The 21,039-nt window shown below is 45.0% G+C and overlaps 1 protein-coding gene across 5 annotated transcripts in view; it reads right to left on the reverse strand.

The window, feature by feature from the left end:
* The window catches only part of LOC128748012 (glutamate receptor 1-like), a 35,539-nt gene that overhangs the window by 6,937 nt on the left and 7,563 nt on the right, over positions 1 to 21,039 (reverse strand). For 4 of the 5 annotated variants that reach the window (XR_008412749.1, XR_008412748.1, XM_053846363.1 and 1 more), the window contains exons 3-15: positions 19,159 to 19,398; positions 12,510 to 12,694; positions 11,957 to 12,010; positions 11,725 to 11,883; positions 10,846 to 11,013; positions 10,678 to 10,782; positions 8,882 to 8,998; positions 8,613 to 8,819; positions 8,328 to 8,543; positions 7,079 to 7,202; positions 6,878 to 7,013; positions 3,278 to 3,476; positions 2,718 to 2,965 (exon numbers count right to left, since the gene is read on the reverse strand). Coding sequence is in view for 3 of the 5 variants with exons in the window: in XM_053846363.1 (XP_053702338.1) it covers positions 2,718 to 2,965; positions 3,278 to 3,476; positions 6,878 to 7,013; positions 7,079 to 7,202; positions 8,328 to 8,543; positions 8,613 to 8,819; positions 8,882 to 8,998; positions 10,678 to 10,782; positions 10,846 to 11,013; positions 11,725 to 11,883; positions 11,957 to 12,010; positions 12,510 to 12,694; positions 19,159 to 19,398 (2,158 nt within the window). In the remaining 2 variants the exon portion in view is untranslated. Of the gene's footprint in view, positions 2,277 to 2,717; positions 2,966 to 3,277; positions 3,477 to 6,877; positions 7,014 to 7,078; positions 7,203 to 8,327; positions 8,544 to 8,612; positions 8,820 to 8,881; positions 8,999 to 10,677; positions 10,783 to 10,845; positions 11,014 to 11,724; positions 11,884 to 11,956; positions 12,011 to 12,509; positions 12,695 to 19,158; positions 19,399 to 21,039 lie in introns of all 5 variants that reach the window. The other variant, XM_053846364.1, reaches the window with a different exon arrangement.

A 21,039-nucleotide genomic window follows, 5' to 3' on the forward strand; every position in this document is an offset into this window, starting at 1 on the left:
ATGGGATGAAGTCACAGTTCAATAAATGTTGTATTCCTTCATGTCGACTTGTGGGTCAAACTCTACCCACCGCTGCTACAGCAGCCTTATATAAGCAGGAGCGACAGTCGGCACTGCTCCCATTGTTCCAGCCACAGTTAAGAGTCAGTTAAACAGGTTACGAGGCCTTTTTGATCTGCAGCCAGGAGACCCAGATAAAGGCTTTGATGCCACCTATGAAAGTAGCCAGAGATGCTCTTGAAGAAACGATGAAATACAGGAAACAGGTTTACGAGCAGCAGCAGACGGGAGGAAGCTGCAGCAGATGTGACTCTTGTTTTGTAACTCGTTGCATCACGAGTGTCTAAAGGCCTGACCTCTTTTAACAGCCGGAGTCTGCAGGGGGTTTGAAGTGAACGTCTTCAAGAACCTCCACCAATTCCGGTTCATTATTCTGGGCTTCTGCCCAGAGTTGACAGCCAAGATTGGTCGCAGAAAAAGACACAAAAAGAAGCTATTTTTACACTTTACTGTATCTGCTCTTCAGTGACTGTTCTTCTACCTAAACAAAAGGGAACAGAACAAAGTCTCCACATGAACACTTCAGAATGCCGAGCCTGGACGGAGCCACCGGAAACAGGGGAAGATACCAAACAAAGAAAAACCTACCCACGATGGCTGATGATCGTCGGTGATGGGGGACAGAAAGCTGTGGTGCTAGTTCAAAAATTCCCACTCTGGACTGTGTAAATGAAGATTGCATCCCACACTAACGTAACTAAAGACTGTGGCTGGAATAAGGACTAATTTAGAGGTTGGAAAAACTTTTGCAAAAAGATTTGTAGCACTCAGAAAATGGATCCTGTTTTCATCCGGAAGTTTGAGATATCAACTACACAAATAGAAGTGAAGGAAAACAACATTTTGCTGATGCTAATGTTCTGGTGAACGATGCTGTGACAGATAAAGGAGCAACAACAGTGATATATTTGCGGGAAAAAAGGAAATAAGACATCAGTTAGAGGTTGAATACACTTTAACAGTGAAGTATCCTTCACTACAGTTGTTCTCCTTTACAAGATGAGTCATGTGATGAGGGATCTGACGGCCTGTTCATGAGGATGGTGTAATAGATGATGCCACAACTCTTTGTTTTCTGCTGATAATATTCAAGAGACAACGAAACATTCATCACGAGGTCAGCTACTTGTGGTGCGTTCCAGTGGTCTGGGAAATCCCTAGCTCCGCCCCCTTCTCATGATGTCATCTGACGTTGGATTTCCCAGTCAGACGGTGGGAGAATTCAACCAGAGTACGCAATCCAAGATGGCTGCTCAGTGAGTAACTGACTGTTTTGACTGTTTTTTACTATGTCAGTCGAAGACATAGCATTGTTTGATGCATTTAAATATAAACCTTTCTCTAGAGTAATTTGAAATGCTGAATGAGTGAACTACAATGCAGAAGGTGCTAACAATAGCTAATGCTAGCCTAGTTGACTTTGGCAAGAGGAACGCGCTGCACCCCATTCTAACTTCCGAGATAACTGGAACGTACCATCACAGACGGCTGGATGCTACAGCTAACCTAGCCTAACAGGAAGTTGGCCCTCACTCAACCACTGCCTACTTTAAATTAGCTTAGAGCTACATGCGGCACTTTAACTGACAAGTGAGGGCCATATTTCTATTTAGCTTTTCGATGTGTTTTATAATTGCTATTTTCATTTCTGTCTCTGATTTTAATTGGAAGAGAAGTTCCGAAACACCAAAACCAGTCCTCTATTTTGTGGATAGGTTTTGACGTGGAACGACATTCTGTCTCTGTATATTGTTTTTGTGAGAATAGTCCTCGCCTGGCTCCGCTGTTTCCAATACATGCTGATGTGAAGTGAAAGTACATGTTAGAGACCAACGGAAAATGACATGAGCTGAAAGGAGATTGCGACTTTTAAGTGCTGCTGTCAGGTAGAATCAAGTCGCGACTTTTATGTCAGGGCTTGGGTGACGGTTTCCTCCAAAAAAAAAAAAAAACCTTGATTTTTCCAGAGGTATGAAGATCGTCCTGATTGGACCTGTGCCAATTCACAGGGAATGTCAGAGGTACTTTCCTCAGTATGATGAGAATTCCTCTCCGATTTTTTGCTTCTAAGCTTGACTCAGCAGCTTCTCTCAAAATACGCGACATCCACAATATAAAGCTAATGTTCAATTGGATTCTACCTGACAGCAGCGAAACACAATCACATGAAGATGTTTATGGACTGGAGAGGCAGAAACAGGCCAGACACGAGACATCTGACATACGCAAACCAACACGGCAGGAAGGCACGACACAGACACAACAGAGAGGAGACAAGACAGACAGAGAGACACATTAACAGACAGACACTCGGACAGACAGACGTTAAACAACTCTCTCCGGTAAAGATGTCGACACTGAGCTGGGAAGTGCCTAAGCAGATCACGAAACAGATGCTCACAGAAGAAAGTAGCAGTGAATTTTACCTCAAATTTTGCGACAGGATGTTAATAACCCTCAAAATACTTATGGTACACAGCAATTTAGAAATGTATTTATCCTTAAATTGTATGGACTCGACTGACAAGCCCAAACCATGATATAAATTAAGAACAAAATTAATCATTTTGAATTGATGTCTATGGTTTCGCTCTCATAGAAAGACATGGGGGACATCAACATCACTTGCACTCCGACACTCAGAGGTCCGGCTGTACCTGAGAGGAGATCCTTTAGGTGTTGCCACTCCGTATCCCTTTGAGTCCAGGTTTCCTCCAACCTTCATTGTGTCGCAGGGTTTCCTCTGCTCGATGTACTCGTTCATGGAGGACTCCAGCAGGTAGGCGTACTTCCCTTTCGACTTCCTGACTCGACTGACTCCATCCGTGGTGCTCTTGACGAACACCGATGGATCGGCGCTTCTCATGTACGACCACATCTTTTCAAACACTGCAATCTTTGACCGCTGAAGGAGAGAGAAACACCGTAAATGGACATAACGCTTGGCGGATTTTGTGGTTGTGCTAACCTGCGTTCCCAAAATCTAAGGTCCAATTTCTGGGGACAGTTCAGTCACCTCTCCATCTTTGAGTCATACACTAACCCAGCTAATGTGCTAACTGGCCAACAATTTCACAGGCTAAAAGCAGATCCAACACTCCTGGCCTCGTCCTTCAGCTGGGCTCAGGGTTGACCCACCTCACTCACGCTTATATGGACACTTTCCCACACAAGTTTAACTGTATGAACTCAAAAACAAACAAAGAATCGCTCTCACTCTGAAAAACTCCTTTGTGGAACCCCCGTCCAGGGTTCCGTAGGCGATCTCCGTCTGCTTGGCCAGGTCCTCGGCGCTCTCGATGGGAGACACCATCCTCTCCACGGTGAGGAAGGCAGCCAGGTTGGCTGTATAGGAGGAGATGATGATGAGAGTGAAGAACCACCAGACGCCTCCCACGATTCGGCCTGACAGAGACCTGCAGGCATGAGGGAGACAGAGAGTATTTTAAAGACTGCTTTGCAGTGTAAGTGACTTATTCAGTTAATTAAAAAGTCCCTGTCAAAGTTCCAAAAACAAAGTCATTCCCACACAAGGTCAGCCAGAATCAGAAAAGGACTGTTATGTTGAAGCGCTGACTTTGAATGAACAAACATATCCCACTTGAAACGATGTGTTTAATCCAAACCCCGGGGAAATATTACGAGGTCAGACGTTAGGCGGGGGATTTCGAACGTCATCCATCTGCTGCTTGTTTACATGTTCAGTGTCTCCATCTGTTCACCTTCGCTCTCCTGAATCAGATAAATACGTTTGCATCCTAAACGTTGGCATCTGTAAGTAGCTTTACGCCTCACTTGTAATAACAAACAGGGAGCAGCTAAAACCTTTCAGATGGCTCTTGCCAGTGAGATGACACCTGGCTGTGTGGTGCGGTAGCTTGTGTCCCTACAAAGTCTTGTACAGGTAGATGTGTGTTTTAAGTGCCGAGATTACTTTTGGGTGTAGATATGAGTGAACACACGGGACATCTCTGGAATCAAAGCATTTGAATTGAGCTTTCTGATTGTTTGATGCATAGCTGTTGTTTATTAGCGTTAGCCACTCTGCTGGCGAGTTTTGGTTCGCCAACTCGTGTGACTATGAATGGTAAATTCACATTAAACGCCATCTTAAGTCTAAAATATGGTAGCAGGGGAACCAACGCAACTTTAGCAGATGAGTGCTTTCTTAACACAACACTATTTTGGTTGCTTGCGGGGTCACATTTGTTGTGAACACAATTTCCATTTCTCCCCATGAAGTCTCCTCCCCAAGACAAAAATCTTTCCCTGGGAAAATGGGACACCTTTACTTACAAATTAGCTTGGTGAATGTAGCAAGCATGCTAACACATGTCACACGTCTCCCCAGTGAACGACTACTTTCATTCAGGAAAAATGGCACTTGAAACTGTATTGTTGGCTACTGTGTTGGCTGTTGGTTGACGATTGGGCCGCCATTTGACTGTTCACCTCAGTAGTCGACGCTTAGCGAAACTAGAACTAGCAAACGCAAACTCTAATTTATATTATTCATTCGTTTTAAGTGCGCATCCAACCTCACTACATTTTGAGGGTTCATTCCTCCATGCTCCTAGAACGATGAGACGCGTGACGTGAACGCACCATATCCAGGGTTAGGGAAGGCATTGGAACGCAAGTCGCACTCGTTGGTGTGAACACAAGACATTTCTGGATTTGGTGTCTGAGTCTGTGCCAGACAGGTTGGGACAAGTGTTCATCAATTCACTGACAATTGGTGTCAGCGGTGGGATGATCACGAGAGCATCAGATCATGTGGGTGTTTTCGACGTGATGGTCCTCAGAGAGGGGAAGATGTTGAAGCACAGTTGGTGTTGTGTGTTAGAATGAGGGTGACTGAGTCAAGCACAAGGGCTTCATTTACAGGTGCGCTGCTGAGTCGTAGTGTTTCCCCAGGGAAGACTTGCAATAGAAGGAGACACACAGTTGCTTCACTTCTATGAAAATAAAAGGTTGTATTGAATAACACAGTCAAAGCGAATCAACTTAATTATATATTTTTTTTGTTTAGACAGAACATTCCAGGGACCAAATCCCCCAGTGGCATCAGACATCACCACATGACCTCAACTACAGATACAATCTTACTGGCTCACGTATTAGATGTGGCATCACAAACTGCTCATTAGAATGGGGTCCGAATGGGGGTTTGTCTTAGGTAGAGTCGGACAAAAACACATCACCTGTCCGTAACATGATGCTCCCAGACTGCATCACTTTAATGAGGGCAACACACACACACACACACACACACGGTCCAGAATAGAAACCCCCTCAGGCTTCAGCAGCAATAACATACAACAAGCCGGCAGCATGTCACACAGTATCGTGTGTTAAAAAACAACATGTATGTGATGATAGGTCTGCATTAATGTGCTGTACATGTCTCATGGTGCGTTCATGCGCCCGTGGGCTCGTGTTGCTGTTTTCCATTTATACTAAGTTCAAAGAGCTGTTGCAGCGATCGACTCACAAAAGATCCCGCGTTTAAAAGTGGGGTGAGAAGTTGATGTGTAAGCATCAAAAGATGGAGAGCTAAGCATCGGCAGCTGCTTGTTACCTGCCGCGGCCTGTGGTTTCCACTCTTCCTTGCCTTGGTGAGGGCACCCTGGTTTCCTATATGAAAACACTGTGCTGCAGGACTCCATGGTCCAGGAGTGGTCACAGTATTAGTGAGAATAGAAGTCTTCAAACTCAATGTTGCAGTGTCGGAGTCAACTGCTGGCTGACAAGGTCACTCTCAGGTCAAACTTGATCTTAGCAGGATCGGTGCTGCTGTGACTGGACAGCCATGTTAGCGACTCGATGTGTGGAGAAAGTGTAGTCCCATATAAACATGATCAGATGAGCTTTTTGGCTTAAGTTGATGTTCTTGATGGATTAGATTTTTTTAAAGTTGAGATTGAGGGATTAAATTAAGTATATTTTGAGTTAAAATTAGCACTTTCTAGCCACACAATGTGGACTAATGTAAATAAAATATGGACACTGCTGGGCATTAACAGGCAAATATTGCAGCTCATCCAGTTTACAGTCATGCTTCGACTTCAGAAAGGCTAATAAGACTCCAGTCTGGTCAATGAGAGCCGCGGCATGTAGCTCTCCTGAAGCGTCGTGCCGCTGTGCTAAATATACATTGACTCTGACCGCATCTATCCGGAGTACAGTGTCATGTTCAACCGGTGAAAAGCAATTGGAAGTCCCAAAGTAAAACACTATGTGCAGACTTTGAATCCCGTTTTACTCTGAAGCATCGACATATCAGTGGAGCTGTCTGCACTGGCACCGGCATCAAGCCGTCTAATGAAAGACACGTAACACACATGACACTTGAAGGGATCAAATAAAGAGCAAGGAACATCAGTAGTTTGTGGGACACACATGTGCAGGAACACAATACATCCAGAGGATTACTGTAGTTAACCCGCAGTTCCAACACAGCTTTTCAGTTGCTCCTTTCATTGCCCATAGTGCGCCGAGAATGTGTCCTCGCATGAACTGGAGAAGCGACAGCACTGTGACTCTCTAGTAGCGCAGCACTTCATACTTTCAGGTGACAATGTCCCGCCCCTCTCATGGCTTAATTTCAATCCCACAGATTTTCAGTTGAGTGTGAAGCAGGAAACAGATATGAGCCAGTGAAATAGATGAAGTCTCCAGATGAAAGCAGAGTGAGCAAAAACAACAAAAAAAGTGGATGTGAGGCATCTTTTACAAGTCGGTGTTGTGAACGGCAGTAAGAGGCTGAAACAGGAAACACAACCACAACGGTGACTCAGACAAAGTGCCACTGTACCTGGGGGAGATGTCACAACCTTGCTGCATGAAAGCTCCCAGTGAAAACCACAAGGAGTTGAAGATGCCGAAATCATTCGTGTATTCCGGGGTTTCCTTGTCCTTCTGCTGATTCTGGTTCTGAGCCTGAGAGTAACCTGAAGGGGGGCGAGGGGGAGAATGCAGTTCACAGAGTCTGGTACAGAGTACGGGCTCGGCGTACCTGAAGGATGTGTCAGCTCAGATGTCATTAAGGGCTGAGTCCTGTGAGAGGTAGATGAGGGCAGCGTTTCATCTTCATCGTCGGACTCCTCACCCTTCCACTCGTAGGGACTGAAGCGACTCACCTGAGGCACAAATGTCACGTGAACTCTTTCATCTAAAATTTCTAAAACAACGACGGGAGCTCTGCAGATGGCAACTTTAATTTGTTTGTGTGATCGCCATAAATAATGAGTGTTGGATGGGACGCTGCGATGGAGGTCACAGATGGTGTCTCCATGTTTGTAGCGGTCAGCTGTTCGGCGAATCGGTCTACACTCAGGTGAAGAGCAGCTCAGTTTCGGGGCTTGACTTTTACGCAAAAAATGTATTGCATCATAAAAAAATGTATTGCATCACAAAAAAATGTATTGCATCACATAAAATAAAATTGCATCACACTTCCTGAGGAATGTTCAGTCAACAAACTTCATTTTGGGTTTACTTTCCCAACCAGAGGACATTTTTAATCCCCTTTTTAATTCAACACACGTCAACTAGCATGAACCCAACTGAAGATTTTCCATTCAAAAACAATTTTGTTCACTCACTGGACTTAAAAAAAGTCAACTTGGATTCATAAGAAATCTCAAGTTAAATCCGGGCTAAATTTATCGGGGTGGTACTTGGTAGAAGGAGTTTGATGGTAGAAGCAGGCTGAATCTTTAACAATGGTGCAAAGGTCCAATGACTCTCCTAGCATTATGACTTCAACACCGCTCAATAACTATGTGAATCATTTACTAAAGTGATGACAAATTTCGGGGAGGCGAGGCCAAGATACATCACAAACTACTCGTAAAGAAAAGATGACTTCTGTTTCTTTTGCAGCACGACAAAAATGTGTGCGTCGATGTGACTGATGGACTTATGCTTCGGTATTCAGTTTGGTGTTGGTCCCGGTCTTGCCCTCTTAGTTTGTCCTGGTCTCTGGCCCTCAAAGTCTTGGTCATGGACTTGGTCTTGACTACAACACTATCGTAGCCTGAAGATGGCGTCACATAAGAAGTCATTTGGGAAAGTCCAGACTCAGGTGGGTAGAATGAAGTACCAGGCCAAAGAAGGAGAGGATGCATTTGAGGATACAGGTAGGTGTGACTAGGTAGGAGGTACAAGTCAGGCTGGGGTGGAGGAAACTGACGGGACATGACGTAATTAGATGAGGAATAAGAAAGTCTAGTTCATAAAGTGTCAAGATGTCTGACCCATACCAGGAAGAGCACGACGCTGACTCCAATGTAGGCAAAGACGATGCACATCCAGATCTCATAAGCCAACGGGTCCAGGAAGGAAAAGACACCTGGTTTGGACTTGGTCGGTTTTTTGATCATGATTGAGATCCCAAGTGACATGAAGGGTTTGGTGAAGTCAATCACCTGCTCTCTGACCAGAGTGATAGTCAGTGGAGCCACAGCAACGTCAGCTTTCTACAAGGACACACAAAGATCCGGAGCGTTAGTACGTCTCACAAAGACGATAAGCTCCGCTGAACTCACCCCATAGACCAGTTCTCCCACCATCCCGTTCCACTTTTTCGTGTCAGCATCTCTGGCACCGTACTTGCCATCTCCCACCAGCTGGAGTTTATAGGTAAAGCCCACGTGCTTGGCGATTTCCGAGGCCAGTTCGGCACAGTAACCCTCGTACTTGTCATTCCCTGTAAACTGCTCATGGTTTTTCTTCAGCATCATGTAGGGAGCTTCCTGTGGGAGGAGAACTTGAAGTGATTTCCACACCGGTCATGATGAGCTACCTCTTCTTTTACCAGTATTGTGGTGACAATGTAGGTCCGGTTCTGAAGCCCGTAGATGTAGAACTCATCTAGTGTGGGCTTGTATGTGGCTGTATTCACGTAACCTCTCTTCTCATTCCAGTAGCCGATCTGGAGATGAAGAGGCCACAGATATTTTGAATAAGTAAAACGCAAGCAGGCAGAAGTTTCTCAACAACATATCTCATGAAGTTATTCTAGAGTTAGAAGGATAGCAATATAGTGAGCGTACAAAGCAGTGCCAGGTGCTAATCTGCCCAACACTGGGAGCCCCAACCACGAGGTTATGTTGTTGTTACGATGTACACTTCACTACAAATCGACAAACACAACAGGAAACACCCTTCATAATAGGAAAAGCTGCTGTAAGTAAGGGTCAAAAACCTGCGTACGTGACAGCAGTGCCCACAGCACTGCTGGTGAGAGGGGTTTGGGTCAAGATTAAATAGCTAAACTAGGAATATACTTTTCAGAAAACAGTACAACTTTCTTTTTTCCAGTAGCATTGTGTAGTAAAAGCGAGCAGTAAACAGGAAATCGACCACAGAAATGAACAGTGAAAGATCACAAATTATAATCAGGGTGTTTTAGCCGGAAGTCACCGCATGATGCAAAGAAATAGCGTTTTAATTTTACCAGCTGAGTCACTCGAGACGCAGCTGAGAGCATTCCATAAAATACTTTGATGGTGGATGGTTAATTTACACAACAAACATCGGTTGATTTTGTTCTCTAACAGACCGATGGAAACCTTAAGACAGCCACCACTCAAACTACAGCACACAGACTGTGAGAGCCGTGGAGTGTGAAAAGTTTAACACTGCATAACACTGGCTGCATTTGTCTCCTGTGTCCTGAACGTCTTCGCACTTGGAATGCTTGTTTCAAATGCATGACAGGGAATACAGTGAGGGAATACTGTGAAGCGACGCACTAGATCAAGCAGTCTAGTTAGAGGAGGACAGTTTTAGTAAGAAGGTAAGACAACAGAGTGATACAGACAGCGATGTGTACTGTAAGCGTGGGGATAACAAATCTTAATTCACAAACAAACAGTTAAAAAAGAATAAACTGAGATTCAATCACACAAAGCACCTACAGTGATAAGTGAAATATTTATTTAAAGTCAGCCCACAGCTAAAGCCTGTGTTATTACCTGGTAATTATTAATGCTTACAATGAACTGATCCATAATAAAGCATTTCATTATGTTGTATTATTAAGACGCACGTAGAAACATCACGTCCCAGTTAAGCTTTCATTTCCTTTTGTAGTTTTATCATTTATGACAGTTGCGCTTGTTTATCTACCAGGGAAGAGTCTAAATTACAGCCCCGACTAGAGGAAAGCTTGTAGTCAATAAGAGGGAAAAAACAATGTTTCCCAAGTTTTCTGCCGTGTTTGTGTTCCACATTACAGCGAAGTAAAAATAACACAGAAGCTCAAACAGCCCAAAACTCTTTTGATTTGAGTTGCATCACAACTCTGGCTGTCGTCGAAGCCGCGGCGACGGCAAGTCGCATCCCATAATCCGCTCCGGTTTATTTAAAAATAAAAGTTTGTTTCCAGCAGTAAAACTCGAGCCAGATGAAACGTCTGATAATAAAAACGCACAGGTAGCGACATGAGGGAAAATCAGAGTCGGCAGGTTTTAATACCACGCACACGCTGATTTCACAGATTATCAGAGGAGAGGGAGCTCATTATTAAAATGAGCTGATGTAGTTTATTATAAAACGCTCGCACCAGCACTGACTCCTCCACACGCGGCCTGTCTGTCGACGGTGTACCTGTCGAGGCCCAGTGTGCATGAGCTCCATCACTGACAGAGTGTAGTTGGTGCGGTGTCCTCGCTCGTCAAACTGGATGTGACCCGTCAGTCCTTCCATGCGCACCTGCAAGCACACGCCGAGTGGCTTCAGGTCACCAATCGTGTTGAGCTTGTGCTGCGCTTCTACCTGTTGCAGCGCCCTCTGTATGTCGATGCCTTGTCCCCATGGCGCCGGCGGGTTGGCCAGACACTCTCCGGCATTGCCGCGGCGAGAAATGTCGATCCTCTGCCGGCGGAGGTTCTGGAAAGCTGTTGCCATCACCATCACGCCGTCGTATGTCAGAGCCCCTGTATACTGCATGGCATCATGGCACAATGGAAAACCCGGGTCATGTTCAAATGTTTATGAATGGTGACGTGACAAAGCTGTTGAGACAAAAGCCAGTTCCATGGCGCTTGGCTAAACACGTATTCATGAATTGCGAATAAACCACAGCTGTTTCTACCATAGGAAATAACAGGAACCTATTCTTTCCAGACCCCAACCACCCCTGTAACGGGTGCAGGTCCTGAAGGCGTGTCCAGGACAATGGGAGGAGAGTGAGTGAACAGGGACGAAGGAGGAGGAGGAGGATCGACAGGGGAATAGGTCGGCAGCACAGCTCTGGCCCTGGAGAAGACTAGTGGTGGTGAGTGGGAGGACCTCAACAGATGCTCATGGTGTCTGACAGCATTACAGGGTAACAGTGAGGGCTGGAGTGGAGAGTCGTGTCTACCCCACTGTAGAAACCAGGCTTTTAGCTCGGAGGGCATCTGCAAAACGTAGCTTGGCCAACAGATTACGTTGGTATATGGCGAATCAGGCATTCATTTGTTCGTCTTTTGACGTCCAGACACCCTCCTACCTAAAAGCCTGGTAGAAACCGCCTCTTCTTTTGAACAGCATTAAGAAAACATGTTGATGTCCCAGTAAAGCCTGGGATCAGCTCCAATCCCTCCTCTTGCAACCGAGGTACGAATACCCTACGTCATTTTTCTATGTGTTGATGCGAGGGGGTGCCTATACCTTGAGCCTTCTTCTGGGCAGTTTCAGATCTTTGTTGTCAAACTCCAGCCAGGCCTGGTCGACCTTCTCCACGTTGGCATCAGACTGGTTCACCAGCTGGAAGCCGGTCACATTTGGAGCCAGCTTCTGAAACTCTGTGAAGTTGAAGTCCAAAAAGCCCTGCAGCAGAGATAATGAAGTTCCGCACGGGGTCTGCTCCAAACTAATTATTCTATTGAAGGGAGGCACTCACCAGGTTGGCAATGATGTAATGGTAGTTCTTTAGGTTCCTCTTCTGAGCAGCAATCTAAGCAAAGGACATTCAGAAAAGGGCATTAATACAGTCTTTCAGAAGGTAAAAGCAACTTATCCTTCGTGTCCGTGCTTCCTGTCAAGCAGCTGCTAACGGAAACACCCTCCAAAACAAAGTGCCCATTTCACTTTTAGAAAGCTGCTGAAAGAATCTTCAGAAAGACGGACGGATCAATGGTGATGAAGATAAAATTGGGGAAAAGCAGAGGAAGGATGATGGTGAGAAAAGAGGGGAAATCGATGGACAGAGATCCAGCTGTGATGATGAGCACGACGGACACCCACTGTGGAGCATCTTCCCAGCTGCCAATGGGGGCGATACATTTGAACGATCTGGGAGAAAATTCCAGGTTCAGCATCATCGGAAGAAACCAGGCTTCTCAGTCACCATGTGCCGTGAATGCAAACGGTTTGTCGATGAGCAGTGAAAACGCCACACTCCTCAAATATTTAAAACATTCACACAAAATTTGTTGTCATGAAGCGATTCCTACCAGGTTGAGGATGGAGTTGAGTCGCTCCAACTCGCAGTCCAGGATGACCTGAAACTCCTTCTTATAGTCCAGGTCGGCCAGCAGCTTAATGAATCCCGCTTCTGTTAGCGAGTCCAAGTTAACCGTGGTGACCTGCCAAGTGCGCTCTGCTGCCGTGTCCAAAATCCTCTGCAACACCGACAGACCTGCAGAAAACGCTGTTCAGTGGTCTGTCAAAGATCCTCCATCTACATCTACTACGGTGTTATTTCTTGCACAAGTGTCGCAGTAATTGCCCTCAAACCACTTCGCCCTGAGATTGCTGGTCTTGTCCTGAGATTAGAAAACAGTTTTTGCAAGATAATGTGCCTGTCTGCAGCAGTGGGAGGAAAGCGAGAGTGTTTTTGCCATGGTAGTGACCCGTTCTTATGGAATGGACAAAATTTGGACCAGATAAATGGACTTTTTTTGCTGTAAACAGTGGAGCTGCCTGTTGGAACAAAACTTGAGATGAAAATGATTCGATTCACTGGTGATGTTCAGTGAGACCTTTTTTTATGAATCAATTGAAATAAAAGTCAACCACTTCACTCAACTACAACTATACTCCCACCCCATCACAGCTATTTTGACGTGATAGCTTCACACACAGATAGACCAAATACCAACGGCTCTGCTGCTGCTGTTATTATAATATTTTTGGAAAAGTTTATATTAGAATCTTAATTGCTTAAAATATGGTGCAGGAGGCATCTGTCCTTTGATGTGTCCTTTGTGAAATAGTGCCGTAGTGACTGTTTTGGATCACAATGGTCACATTTCCTCAGGAGATTTGCGACATGGCATGTTATCCTACTGGAAGAATCCAAAAGACGGCACTCTGTGGTCGAAGAGGAGTGGAAACCTTACCCATGTAGGCCATGCTGTTTGAATGATGCTCAATTTTGGGGTCCAAAATGTGCCAAGACACCCCCGTCCCACCCGGTTACACCCCCACCACCATGGCCAGAAGCCAGTACAACCCCATACTGAGCACCCAATGGCCTTTTCTGGAGGCTTGACCACTTGACATCTCACTACCGTCCACTCCAGTCGCCCGTAAACAAAGCCTAATGTTGCAGTCTGAATGACATTGAAATAGCTTTACTGGAGAACATAAACACAAATCTATTTTCATGTGAGGTGCTGAGGCAGGATTTAAGGAGGCAGCTGCTTCTCAAACTGAATGTCAAGCTGTTTTTTTTTTCTTGGTGGAATCAAAGTGGTGTGATTTGAGCTGTCTGCCTGGGGCTGGACTCAGCCTGGGTGAAACTTCAATAAGCTGCTCCTCTCTGTGACGACTTGTGACGAGTTTATTTTTGTTGTGGTGGGCTGATTACACAGCAGAAATAAATAAATATGCCTGCGATTTATCTTCTCAGAGTAATCTTGTCTTTCAGACGCTCTTCTCTCTCGGATTGTGATTCATTATTTAAGCTAAGGACTGAGCTGAACTTGCACACTCAGCAGGAACTGGATACATCAACATGGAATCAGAAACCCCAGAGGAGACAAAATAAAGGCCTCGTATGGAACACATAGAAATACGATAAAATCAGGAACATATAAAGGGATTTTCAGGATAAAAAAACTCTCTCTGCTGCACATGCTTCATTCTCAGAAAATAAAAATCTCTCCTGGAGCATGTAGGTTTCATGCACGTCCACTAGCTCTGGGTAAGCACGACCTCAGCAGAGAGGGATTTGACTGGGTGAATGAGTCTATCTTTGTCCTGCATGAGACGGACCAGCTGCCTCTTACGCAGTGATATTCACCGCAGCTGGTGCTTCCACAGCTGCCTCAAAATCACACCTCTTTACATCGCCACACCGGCCCATCCTTCACATCTCATTACAAATGAATATAAAGATAATTACAGCTGGAATATATTAGCGTGGAAAATGCCTCACTCCCAAACTCCCATCTGACAATTGCTCGAGTCACATTTCCCTGGACAGAGCGTCTAACTAAGACGGACAGTAAACTCCCAGTAATGATTCACTCCATGCGCTTCGTATGGAACATTACACAAGATTATGAGCCTCTTATGGTCACACTGTGGGCTGAATCACTCTCGGACTGAGAGAAATGTTGGGCTAGCATGCTGTTGCTGTTTTCCATTGCAAAATCTTCCATTATCTGTAAATTGTGAAGGACTTGAAAGAGAACAATGAGAACTTCAAAGACAGGCGTGAAGGACAGACATAGAGGTAACAACCCCAAAGGAACTCACTGAGTGTGTGAGAATGAAGTTATACAGTATTACATTTAACACTCACTGTAGTAATGTAAGTATTGGACCAAAAAGGAAGGAAATGTGTTTCCTTTCAGTGAATTTAAGGCTGACTCACTCAGACGTTTTTGCAAGTCAACACTCATTTGAATCTCCACCGATAATGAGAGTTGGTTCAGTGAAACTAGCCCTGGTTCTTTTCTCCTTTATACTGAGAGCCAGCATCCAAAATGAGTCCATCAGAGGTTTGGAGAGAGGTTTGGGAGATTGAGAGACAGTGTTGGGCCAAGAATGTTGGAGATGAAGAAGGCAGCAAACAAGGAGAAGAACAGAAGCGATGAGGCTGCTGCTGAAGTCATCAAACTATTGCCTCTCGATGTTTACGTTCCCCTTACAACATGCTAAATAGCATCACAAGGAGCATGTCTGCATATCTCCCAACAGTCCCCTGAGGTAAAGAGCAAAAGGTGATGCTCTGGTCCCCAATTAAAGTCCAGGTCACATCCATGCACGGAACCAGGGGAACACCATCCTGTAGCTGCCGTCAGAGTGATCCGAAACAAACCTGACATCATCAACAGCTAAAATCAATGGATCGATTTCCATCCCAGACTGTGAATGAATGCATGAATTATTGAGTCGCTCCTATCTTTCAAATGTGTGTGATTCATTGTAAGACCTTGACCTTCCGAGTTGAGATCACACAACAGCGTGATGAATTGGACCTTGTTGGCCAGAAGGGTGACGTGCAACTTACAACCTCGGCTCAGTAATGTTGAGTAGTAATACGGGATGTACAAATATATCAATTCAATAGTGTACTTAAATACAGTCTTCGAGTATCAGTACTATAAAGTAAACTGTTCTGATTGTGATTAGAAGTTTTTACTCCACATATGATAATAATACATATGAAAATAATAATATACTATAATAAAAATATGTATACATATATATATATATATATATATATATATATATATATATATATATATATATATATATATATATATATATATAAACTTATTATTGCTTTAAAGATATAAAAAAAAAAACATATTTTTTACCTATATTGAATGTAATTTTATAATTTTATATATATTTTAGATGTTCCACTTTTCAACTTTTACTCCAGGACAAGAGGCGCGCGACAAGAGTTGATTTTTACTTTGACTTTTACAGAACTTCTACCGCTGCTGGTTAGAGGTAGCTCTAGGTATATTGGAGGCTACAAAGGTTTAAACCCCTATGAGGACTGTAAAAAATCCTGGGGAGAACCCTGCTAGTATCCAACTTGGAAATCATGTTGACAGATACTTCAAAAAGGATCAGATCTTCACACTGAAAGGCCTCTGAGGAAGGCAACATCACCCTACAGCTGAAAGGTCTGATGGGAAAGTTGACATGCTACGATGATGTCTAGATCTGGATCGAGAACATGGGTGTTTGGAAAGCCACCTCTACAAACAATACATCACAATCCGACTCAAACTGGAGGTGGAATTCAATCCCGTGATTCCATACTGGATCAATACCAAAGATCTTCATGAGAACTTCATCAATCGCTCTACAGGAAGCGGCGTGAGGATGAAGAAAAGCAAAGCCGTGAGGAATGTTTGGGAGCTTGACTTCCAACAGGCAGGGCCGGAGGGTTTCAGCTAATTACACCGCATCACATTACTGAGCCTCCGTGTAACACGCGTCAGCGTCATCGCAACATTGATGTGATCGCTTTAGCACCACCCAGAGGTTCAGAGCGTCGCAATCGCCAAGTGAGGCTGAAGCTTGTTATTGTGTTCAAGTGCCCGTATATAGTCGGCTTATGGGAAAATAGGGAGCTGATGGCTGACGACTCATTAGAACTCACGCAGCGACAGCTTTCCTGGGCATCACAACAGCCAGTGAAAAGTCAAGTGGGTGTTCATGAGAACGTCGTAGCTTCGATTAGAGGCGCTGTACAGCAGCACAACCAATCCCCCTAATGCCGAGACGACAAGCCTGCCATGGGAGATAAAAATAGCTGAGATATAGGGAAATTGTTTGATAAATATAGGCGCTAATATGCTGTATTTCACATCTCATTTCCATAAACATCTTTCATATCCACTTTAGCGTGAAAGGAACATGGTTATTAGGAGGCATGGAAAAAAACGGGGGAACAACAGTCAGAAGAGGGATTGAGGAGGAGACGCGTGCTAAGCAAGAGTCGGCGCAGGAGAGAAGGAAGTGGAATCGCAAACGCAGCACAGCTTCTCCCAGCAGAGCTCTTTAGTGTAATTGAACCAACAACTTCCTCTCCTCTGTTGCTCTTCAACACGAGCTCGTGACAGAGAAAAATAGAGTTAAGAGTCCGGCGCAGGCTTGGGAACACAGTTCATCACCTTTGCAGAGTGGAGCCACTCAGTGGTCATCTACACACGGAATCACTTTTATATCCAATTACACACGCTCCGCGTCCAGCCCGCCCTCCTCTCTCTGGATTTGAGTTGACCGTCTGTCCTCCTGTCAGGAAGATTTGTATTAAGAGAAGCTTCGCTGAACATTGCCCAATTCAGCCATCGAGCTGTGGATTAAAACCTTGCTCAAGGGCACCTTGTTGAAGACATAAAAAGAACTAAATCTGTGGCGGATGGGGACACGTAAAAGCTCTCACAGTTCTCTGGACACTGACTAGCGACAAGGTCAACCAAGGAAAGACGACGTTCTTAGGTCTTGTTTCAGAACTGAAACTTGATCAAAATCCATCCTTCACATCGAACCCGAGCCGATATTTTATCGTCCCGGCAACGTATGCCCACTTCCCTCCATGGCAGGTTGCTGAAGAATTAGCAGTGCTCAGCAGCACAATACTGAGTGACAACCTCAGTCTCCCAGAAACCTTGTTTAAGAGACGGAGATAAAGTCATCACCCAGTTTGACTTCCTCGCATTGATATTTTTAGCAGGTAAGGAAAGTCTGACAGGCAGCAGGAGGAGATGATGACACCCTCATTACCCAGGCGCTGTGACACTAGCGGGAAGATGCAGAGGTAACAGGCCCTCCGATCCAGAGCTACCTGACTACAGAGTGCTAGAGTTGTATTTATATATATCGAAGTATTCAATCCACCCGGCCAAGGGGTGTCGTGTCTCTTAACACAGAAGCTCTGCTTTTGGTTCCCTGTGAAGGACGTCAACCATCTCTGGACTCCTGTGTCTGGTAATTTAGAGCAGAGGTCAGAGTGGCGGAAGGACAGATGGCATTTGGAAAACAGGTTTTTAACAACACTTACCTTTGTGAGAGAGAACAAAAGCTTAAGGCCTGCGACACAATCATTATGCTTCAGAGACCAACGGAGATTTCAAATAAAAAAGATACTTCTTTGGAAATCACATCTGATACGTCAGTACTAACAAGGTGGACTCAGGCTTGAGTGAGGTAGTTCAGCGGCAGTTTACCGGTTCCTTTACTTGCCTGACACATTCTCCTTTGACAAGGTTTGATTTCCCTCTTAAAAACAAACACAGTTCTCCTTATCCAACGTGGACGGTGAAATGTGTGGAAGGCGAATGTTATTATTCTGTCAAACCGGCAGAGTGAGCACTGAAAAAAAGGGACACGACCCAGAGAGCAGTGAGGGCAGCGATGTGATGTGGCACAGTGAGGGGAGGGTGGTGGTGAAACAGACTTGGACTTGCTGTTAAAAGGGACCTTTGCCAGCAGTTCTGGTCGTAATCTTTACAGATGCAGACGGTTTGACAGTCTCAGGCTCTCATTCTAGAGCCATTGATGGAATGCGACATCAAAAACTGTTTGTTAATTGACGTGTGAACGTAACTTGCGCGACATTTATGTCAATAACAGACCGTAACCCTCACAAATACGACACCCCAACCCCGACAGAAAAACACGCACCATAGCTTTGAATCCGGAAAAATGTTTTTTAGCATCTTGAGCATTTGTTATTTTATATGTACTGATGGGTCGATGAGGGATCATCAAACAGTATTTTCAGAGGCCACTAGATGGCACTGAAGAGGTTTGAGGTTCCATTGAATTTGTTGTTCCAAGTCCAAACATTTTACGGCAGACAGTGACATCTGGTGGCCTCTGAAAATCAGGACAGTGTTTCATGAAACCTGGTCCACTCATGGCTAACTCCATTTAATGCATTCCAACAGTTTTTTTTTTACCAGATTTAAATCCAGACTTCAGACTGATTTAGCTCCAGAAGGGTGTGGATCAACTTCAGGGTTCTCAGCTTGGCTGAAAGCCCTAATGTCCAGAGTCGTGTTCATGAGTGAAGCAAGGCTGGAGGGCGATTGATCCGTTATACAGTACACATGACAATAAATCTTGACTCCGTTTGGCTGAGTTTAAAGTTTGGCCCCACGGTCAAGACTGAAGCATGATCTGTACCTGAGTTGGAGCTGTACATGTAGACAAATCTGGTCCAGTAGAAGTGGTCCAGCAGGGCCATGAGTGGCTCCTGCAGCTCCGGTCGCATCTGCAGCACAAACTGATTGTTGGTCCGCACAGGAAAGGACGGCGTGACGAAGCAGACGTGGAGCGAGCTGCAGAAGGACATGAGCATGTTGACGGTCCGCCGGTCGTACATCCCCATGATTGCATACACTCCTTTGGAGAACTGGGAACAGACTTGAGGAAGAAAGGGAGAAGCACATGTTGGTCCGGTGATGTCCAGAGGCAACAGATCACACCCCACCGCCGTTCATATGCCCACCCACTGCACTATGACGGACGGTTCAATCCCACATATGTACCAACATATCAGATGACGCTCATCTGTCTTGTCATTCCAGTTCTCCTCCTCACAGAGGTTCAGTCATGGTACATCTTTACACACACGAAGTCAAACAGTCTCCTCGTGGAGAAACTTCAGTCACGGACTAACAGTTGAGACCGTATCATTCTCCCTGCTGGGACTCCATTCACACGTCTTTTGGGACCAGCGTCAGCTCCGCTGGATAAACAAGCGTCCAGTCCACCACTCCAATACAGATGATTGACCCAGATAGAGAACCCAATGTTAGCTGGCGTTCACTTCCAAAAACGCTCACAGTGAATGGATATTTTGGTCTTTTCAGTGAAAGGAAAAAGAATCTTTAAAATGGCACCATGAATGTTTCATATCGCAGATGGACTCAATTTAAGACTGGATCCACCTCAGACTTCCTTCACATCACCTTTACAGTCAGCGCTTTTGCTGAAAACTTGGCAGCGCAGTGATGTGGTAGCTGCCTCTGCAGCCCCTGGTTCCACTCCAGCTTCAGGCAGATATGTGTTTCTGTGTGGTTCTTATCCCCCCCTCTGTGCCCCCTGTGAACATACAGTGAAGAATTATTCATCTTCTTTGGTGTTTTCCCCTCATGTGGCAGCAGGCGGTGGAGCCTGTCCCAGCTACCTGCAGCACACGCTAGCAACCCCTCACATCGACAGACATTCATCTCCACAGTATGTTTTTGGACAGTGAGATCCAGCACTACCCACTACTCCACCATTTAGCTTTGAAGTGAATCATTCATGTCTCTAATTCGTTTGTTCTCTGTGTTTATCTTTTGGTTCTTTATTTACCCGAGATGAAGACACTAAGAGTAGGAGAAGGTTTGGACATGAGGAGAGAAGACCATGAATGTTGGAGATGAAGAAGAGAAAGGCAACCAGTGAGGTTCTCGGATGCATAGGTTTGACAAGAGGAGGGTCAAGATGGGTTCAGGTGGAGACCTAATAATAAGATAATAATTATAATAATAACAATCTCCACACAGCACACTGAGATCAAGTTACAGGAACTGATGTCATGTCATGTCATGTCATGTCATGTCATGTCGCGACAGGTTAGCTTGGTTAGCGCCACAATCCTCAGCGAAAACACCACCAAACAAACCAACAGGCTCATTGATCAGCTGAATAGATGTATTGAATTGCAGTGCCCCGACTCCTGTAGCAGAAGACGCTATATTTTTCCGACTTCGCCGTCATCATCAGATTCAGAGCACTGCGGCCTCCGGTGGTCAGTGGAGGGAAGCGCATTGAGTCAGATTCTGCCTACTAATCGACATAAAATAATTCTATTACTTAAAGCGCATTTCAACAGAGGTCTGACACAGACATTTCAGCATTTCCCCCCAGGTGGCGCCACAGCCGATCATTCACTTTCACTGTCCTGACCATCCTCTAGTGGCACCTGATCTCTTCACCAAACAACCTCATCTTGCTCTTCTTCTGTCATTCTCAAATCTCAGTCTTTGTCCAACAGCTTTTTTCCAATGTTCTTCA

This window comes from Synchiropus splendidus, chromosome 17, assembly GCF_027744825.2.
Source record: "Synchiropus splendidus isolate RoL2022-P1 chromosome 17, RoL_Sspl_1.0, whole genome shotgun sequence".
In the NCBI taxonomy this organism is placed as follows: Eukaryota; Metazoa; Chordata; class Actinopteri; order Syngnathiformes; family Callionymidae; genus Synchiropus; species Synchiropus splendidus.